Source organism: Micropterus dolomieu, linkage group LG07, assembly GCF_021292245.1.
Source record: "Micropterus dolomieu isolate WLL.071019.BEF.003 ecotype Adirondacks linkage group LG07, ASM2129224v1, whole genome shotgun sequence".
Lineage (NCBI taxonomy): Eukaryota > Metazoa > Chordata > Actinopteri > Centrarchiformes > Centrarchidae > Micropterus > Micropterus dolomieu.
In genome coordinates, this window is record NC_060156.1 from 7,936,262 (window position 1) to 7,943,602 (window position 7,341).

The 7,341-nt window shown below is 37.5% G+C and overlaps 1 protein-coding gene across 1 annotated transcript; it reads left to right on the top strand.

The window, feature by feature from the left end:
- Window positions 1-2,188: 2,188 nt before the first annotated feature.
- Window positions 2,189-3,136, top strand: LOC123973765 (olfactory receptor 2K2-like). The gene has a single exon (XM_046054057.1). The coding sequence runs from the start codon at window positions 2,189-2,191 to the stop codon at window positions 3,134-3,136; it is 948 nt and encodes a 315-aa protein (XP_045910013.1).
- The last annotated feature ends 4,205 nt before the right edge of the window (window positions 3,137-7,341 follow it).

A 7,341-nucleotide genomic window follows, 5' to 3' on the forward strand; every position in this document is an offset into this window, starting at 1 on the left:
GTGCGACGGTACAGGCCAGGCCCCCTCAGATGCATAGACCACATCTATAGTTTCTTCCTGTTTCTTACGCAGCAGTTGGTGCACAAATAATTGGCTGCAGAATTCTCATCTCTCACTTCCTCCACCTCCTGCGAAATGTACCCAGTCATCATAGCAGCCATTTTTGGAGGTACAAATGGTTCAGTAGATCATCACCATCTAGTCCGACAACAGCACAGTCAAAGATATCATTAACAAATGATGGTTGCATTGTCTTGCCATTATGCAGTTTGTGCGGAACCCTGGTTTCGGCACAGCACCAGTTCATCTCCCACATCCCAGGCAGCAAAGCACAATTGCAGATTCACTTTCTAGCTTCTAGCCAGAAATCCAGACATCTGGCACCAGCTTCCGACCCTCACCATTTCTACCGCAACCACTGTCCATCTTGAAACGCAACCATGTCTGAAAATTCTGTCCTTCCAACACACTGATCTACCACCTGAAATGCAACGAGACCAGGAGTCTGGTCTACCTCGCTCCATCTACCTCTTTTGACTAGACTCTTGCCTAAGCACATACAAACTTACGTACTATATAAACTCAAGACTAACCAGTCACATTTCCCCCCAATATCCTCTGCCCAGAGACAGGACTTCTCAAGCATACCTTACCTATGTCCGCAACAATCCAAGTGATATCAAAACGCCTACGCACATGATTTCATTTGAAGTTTCTGTTTTGGGCCTCTATTTGAAGCAGAGCACATGAAGAGACGGCTCCCCCATTCAGTCTCCCTCTTCATTCAGGGAGTCTCAACTCCCTTGGTTACCTCCTGTCTTCTTGCCACCAGCTGACATGGTTCCTTTGATCTCTTCTATCCATCTGTCCACAACCCTGATGTCCCCTTCATCCCTTCATCTCTCAAACTTCATTACCTAATCCCTTACCCTTCATCCCCGTATCTCTCTACACTCACCCCTTCATTCTTCAACCATCATCCATCCCTCAACCACCATCACTCTACCCTAACCCCTCCACCCCTTCATCCTTTGACCCTCATCCCTTCACCGCTCATCCCTTCTTTAACGGGCAGCGCAGGTTTAGAGTACAGAAGTCACTCTATCACAAGTAAAGATTGCATAAAAAATTTATTAATAATTTTAACATGTAAAATTCCTGCTGTTTGCCTGCACAAGCTAAGAAGCTCCCTCTCTAGATATTTTATTAGTAGCGCCAGCAGGTGTGAAAACCATGTTTGACGTCAAAATACTATACTAGACATTAGATATATGCTAGATGTGTTACATTAGTGCCAAACCTTGTATGAGATATTTGCAGTTTGTACAGGCAAAACAATTATTTGTCAGTCATACAGAAGAGACGCCACACCTGTTGAAACCTGAACCTAAAAAATGTATGTAACTGTAATCAATCTGCGCCCTGATAAATAATCATTAAACAGATATAAGGCCTTTCTCCCTACCAGTTTCTGTGCAAAACTACTTCACCATATTAAAATCCACGGCTCTGACAGATTTCTATGGTTATAGACGGATTGGGATATTTTTTGGATACCGAACATCTTCCTTTGCAATTTGAGTAGTTTAAGGTACAAAATAATTTATGATGGATCTATCTTCTCATAAGCTTTCAGTCATTCCTGTTTTTACCTCTCAATTGCATGTGCATTTAACATTATCATCATTCTGTAACCTTTCAATTAACATTAGGTCATTGAGTAAATTGAAAACTCATTGCTGACTCATGTTAAAATAAAAGCTTGTGTGAACTCGCTTTTGTGTTTGATAAAAAATGTTTAATAACATCAGCTTTTTACTAGTCTGTGCAAATCTTATGGCATTAAATTAAAATCTGGTGAGTCTAAATGATTGTTGAGGTCAGAACAAGTCTTTTGTGAAGTTGTTTCAATATGGTATAAAATGGTACAGTCAGATATATCCCAACTGTACCATTTTTCTGTACTGAACTTGAAATGAACCACATAACCATGTAAAATGAACAGATGCGCCGTGGACAGGTTTCATCATTGTTTACCTTTGAAGTGTCAGCCAATAGAACACCAGCAATAAAGACGAGTGAGTCTCTAACAATCACCAATAAATTCCTGTTTCATTTCTACGCAGCTTGACAATTGTCTTTAAAATACTGTGTATCACTTTGGCTGTTTTATTGTGATTTCTACAAAATGAATAATTCATCTAGTATACTTCTATTTTCACTGTCTGGCGTGAGTGTGACAGTGACTTACAGAGTCACACTTTTCTTACTCACTTTACTTTGTTATTGTACAATTTTGGTGGTAAATGTGTCTCTCATTTTAACCATAATATTGGACAAAAACTTACATGAACCCATGTACATTTGTTTGTGTAATCTGTGTATCAATGGACTTTACGGGACTGCAGGATTTTACCCTAAATTTGTTTCTGATCTTTTGTCTGACATTCATTTAATATCGTATGCAGGATGTCTTTTGCAAATTTATGTCATATATTCCTATGCAATGGTTGACTACTCCATTTTAGCTCTCATGGCCTATGACAGATATGTGGCCATATGTCGACCACTGCAGTATCACTCTGTGATCTCTGTGCAAAGGATTGCTGCGTTAGTGAGTTTTTCCTGGCTTGTACCTCTGTGCGCAGAAGCCTTGATGATATCGTTGACATCCACACTGAAATTATGTGGCTCCCACATACAGAAACTCTATTGTGAGAACTGGTCAATTATTAAACTTGCTTGCAGTTTAACGGCAGCAAACAACATAATTGGATTGTTTTTTATTTCTTTCTATTTTGGTCATGTTCTCTTCATTGTGTGGTCTTATGTGTGGCTGGTAAAGACAGCTTTAAAATCAAAAGAGGGCAGGAAAAAGTTTACACAAACATGTGTGCCACATTTGTTATGTCTGCTTAATGCTTCAGCTGCTTTGCTTTTTGATCTTATGTACGCTAGATATGGATCAACGTCTTTGGCACAGAGTGTAAAGAACTTCATGGCTATACAATTTCTCATAATTCCACCTATAATCAACCCTATTATTTATGGACTGATACTGACTAAAGTTCGAAGTAGAATGATATATTTGTGTATGATGGCAGGTCAAAGGTTTAAATTGAAACACCAGGTTTGATATGTCAACAATGAAGTATCACTGTATTTGGACTAATCACATGGTTGTTCTGTGTTTCTCCAGACTTTATTGTCAGGCTGTTGCGATGATAATGATCTTTAAGCTGTTATGTTGCTCACTCATTGAAAAACTCAACACAATTGTCAATACTGTTGGATTTATCTTACTATTTTTCTGTTTTGAGATTTAACATTTCTTTTCGTGTTTGTATCAGCAGATTGCTAAATCAGTGATTGTATAAAATAAAAAAATAAGAATATAAGTGGCCTTATATTTAAAAGCAGACTGGAGCATATCAGAGTATATGAACCCTTTTTCAGTTCCCTGAATTTACATAACTTCAGTGGTCCATGGTATGTAGGTAACTCAGGTATGATGTGCACTCTTAGAGATGTGTCACTTCTTATTTCTTATTGAACTGATATTTTTGTTAGACCCTGTTGAGTCTTTATAATTTTAAAAGTTTATTATAATTTAACAGCATTGCCATATCATTTTATACTGAAAAACAAGGTATCTTGGTAAGTTTTGTCATTATTTATTTATTTATTTGTCATTTAGAGCATGATTTATTGAGTGTTAGTAGCATAGAGTGAGGCTCTCCTTTGTGTCCAGGGCTGGGGAATGTGATGTTCAGACAGCTGATGAAATATTGAGCAGAATTGTATTTGAGATTTGAGTCGGCTTATATCTTTTATAATTGAAAAGTGCAAACATGAATTTTTATGGCTTACTAGCATGAGCACAATAACATTTGCTGGTTTGAATGTTTATGATAAAATGGCACTACAAGTAGGCCTACTGCGTGATATAAAGTATAAAGTGAAACTGAATATGTGAGAGGCATCCTCATACCTATTCCTATTGAGTAGAATGTTAATTGAAAGGAATAGAAATTGAATTGTGTAAATTTAAATGCAAATTAAAGTAGTTTTTCAAGGGATTTTACAGAAACATAATGGGAAGTAGTTGGTAGAGGGTCAGAGACTGAGATCCTGTAAAATACATTTATGATAGTAGATAAAATTAACAAACAACAAGAGCATAAAAACAACAAACAAAATGTGATAAACAAAAGGAAAATAAAAAAGTGAAAGGACAACATTTAAAACAAATAAGAGAAAAAGAGTGGTAAAACAACTAGAAATAAATTAGCTAAATGTAAAATCCTTCCTTAAATCCTTAAAGCCTAGTTAATTGCAAACATATACTGTAAAAGAAATAACAAAATGCAGAGTTAAACTAGTGCAACTAAAACAGAACAACTCTACGCAGAGCACAAACAAACCTTATTGGATAAGTCTTCAGGAAGCACCAAAACAAAAGATTAAATCATAACATTTAATCTTATAGTACTGGAGTCTCTGTTACTGTTGCGGAAAGTGTCATTTATGTTTTCTTTGTATTTCTAAATCTTAGAGAGTTACTTTAATGATATTGTAATCTGAGAAAACATGAAAAAAGAGCACAAAATATTTTTTGGATCAAAACGAAGTGCTTTTGTAAATACACTCACACACCCTTGAACAAAGTTAAATCTCACCCTCCTGGGACAAAGGCATGGGGAATTCCTTCCATTGTGGTGAGAAATTGCTCATTTGCAGCAACCCGATCTAAACCAACCCTGTCTATGGCACCTCCAGCAGAAAGACCATCAAATGGGACTAAAGGGCCATTAATTAAATTGGCAAAACAAATGAAGAATCTAATTTAACTAGACCTGCAAACAGATATCAACGTGGTCCAAGCCCCCCGATGCAAACTACACTCGAATGCACACAGAGGCGATGCATGTTAGACCTGCAGTCCCACGGGTGCGGCACAATTGAAGGTGGAGAGCAGGGCCCTATTTCAGAAAGCAGGCTTAGTAAGTACTCTGATTTAATTGACCCATAGTTGAGGGAAACTAGGTTTTCTGTTCCAGAAAGAGAAGTGATTTAAACTGGGAACATAACCTGCTTGCTTGCAGATTCTCTTCAACAAACCCTGACTTTCTCTCTGAGTCCTCCCTCTTACCGAGGCAGACAAGCTGTTTCATATCTTCATTGATTCAATCTGTGTCAAAGCGTGTACTGAGATTACTGAGTGTATAGAGGTTTACTGTATGTTACTGTTGTTCTTTGAACAGGAGCTTTTGCTTTCTCTTTCAAATTGCCCTCAGCTCAAAACAAAACCTCATCATGTCCTTCTTTTTTTAATAACACTGTGTGCACACAATACAGCTGTCCGTGGAGCTGTAGAATGTAGTTAGAAAGTAATATAATATAAGCAAGAGTGTAGGCATTCAACCTGTAATTCAAGACAGTCAGCATCTGTTTGCATTTACCTATGCCGGACAACAATGTACATTCACAAGATGAGCCCAAGGGTACACTGAGTCACCTACAATATTTTGTTGTGCCTTACACAATGATCTCAAGATCTTTCATTTCCAAAAGGTCCTCTCCTGATACAATATGTAAATTAGTTACCTAGGCTCTCCCTCTACTTGTTAGACTTACACAGTGGTCCTTCTCAAGGCTTTGGCTGTGAAGGGACACAAAGCTTCACTAATGAAGGTTTAGTTGTATCAGAGTGTGGTCCAGTATTTGAGACACACATTATCTGGTTCTGCAAGGGTCCTTACTCTCACAGGAATAAAAGCCATATTAATGGCCAAATAAGTCAGAGATGAAGACAATCTGTTTATTCTGATTATTGTCCATTCTTGCACTAGGGTTTCATGACTATAAATAATCTTTCATACTCTTCGTACATGAAATGTAGATTTGCGCAATCTGTTCTCACTCAGCGCCATAACTCTTCTTACAAGCCTGTGCAGGACGTCCACTTTGCCTAAAAGGCTATATTACAGAGACACAGCTATATTACACAGTCATACTGATTGTTAATACCAAGCTATTCTTATAATTTTGGTTATTAAATGGGATCATTATATTATTTAAAAACTGTCAAACTTAATGAAGCTGCTTTGTGAAGCAGCAGTGACGTTTGAACCTTTGGACAAGTTCCTACACAATGTATTCAAACAGCGACCTTCGCAGGAGTGAATGAACCTTTGAATCATAAACCCATCTCTAGTTTGTGATACTCATAAACCATTGTGTTTATGTTCCTAATATTTTGTCCACCCCATGCATACATGTTGACCAAAAACCAAATTTGGACAGCACATCAGCACATCAGCCTAACCCTTGGTCTACAATATTTACCTTTACTTTCCCTGTGGAGTCTACGATGTAACCCCTGTTACGACCACCATGATGGCCTAAATATGTGAAACCATTTTATTGGATGTTGAACCTAAGTCACGTTGGAAGTAGGAGGTCACATATATTCACAGTCACAGTCAGACAGACTGAAGAAGAGCACCATATCTTTCATCCATGGCTATTTACGCAACAACTCATTCCTGTCTACCGAGCTGCCATCATGCACCCACAGAGGAAGACAAACATAAACTAGAGAGACAGATACATACATTCATATATATATAACCTATGCATTCATGCCAATAAAGCTGATTTGAATTGAATTGACAGAGGTCAACCTGTTTCTATGTCTCTGAACGTGACATGCGTATGACCTGTACCTCACCCTTAGGAAAATTCCATCACAATTAGGTTCAAAATATTTTAATGCATTATATTATCATAAACTGTATCTGACACCATGATGGACTTTGATTAGTCTGGAGTATGCACAGTACTAAACGGGTGTGAATGGTAGAAATACATAATGTGAAATGATGTGTGACGAAAAGCAACAATGCGTGGCCCTCAACTCATAGAACAATGGAGCTCTATGGAATATGCGTGCTTTAAACAGACATTGGATGTGTTGACAGTATTAAATATAAAGTTATCTCCAGCATTATCCTTTAATGCATTATATAACATAAGTTGCAAAGGTATCTATGGTTTTGTGAATTGCTGTTTCCCGAATGAACTCAGTTGCTCATTTATCTTAAAAATAAGAACATGTGTCTCCCACACAATCAAATCAAAAGTATTTAATTTTTTAGGTGGCTGTCAGGAAAAGTAGCCTGAGATGAGTTATAGAAATCAAAAGCAAATGAATCATTATAACTCACACCACAAAAGAGTTTACTTAGTTTATTTTAAGCCATGCACAATATTTTACAATATCCCTATTGGGACTACTTATAATATATCTGGTAGGGTTTACTGAGTTTACTGTGAGCT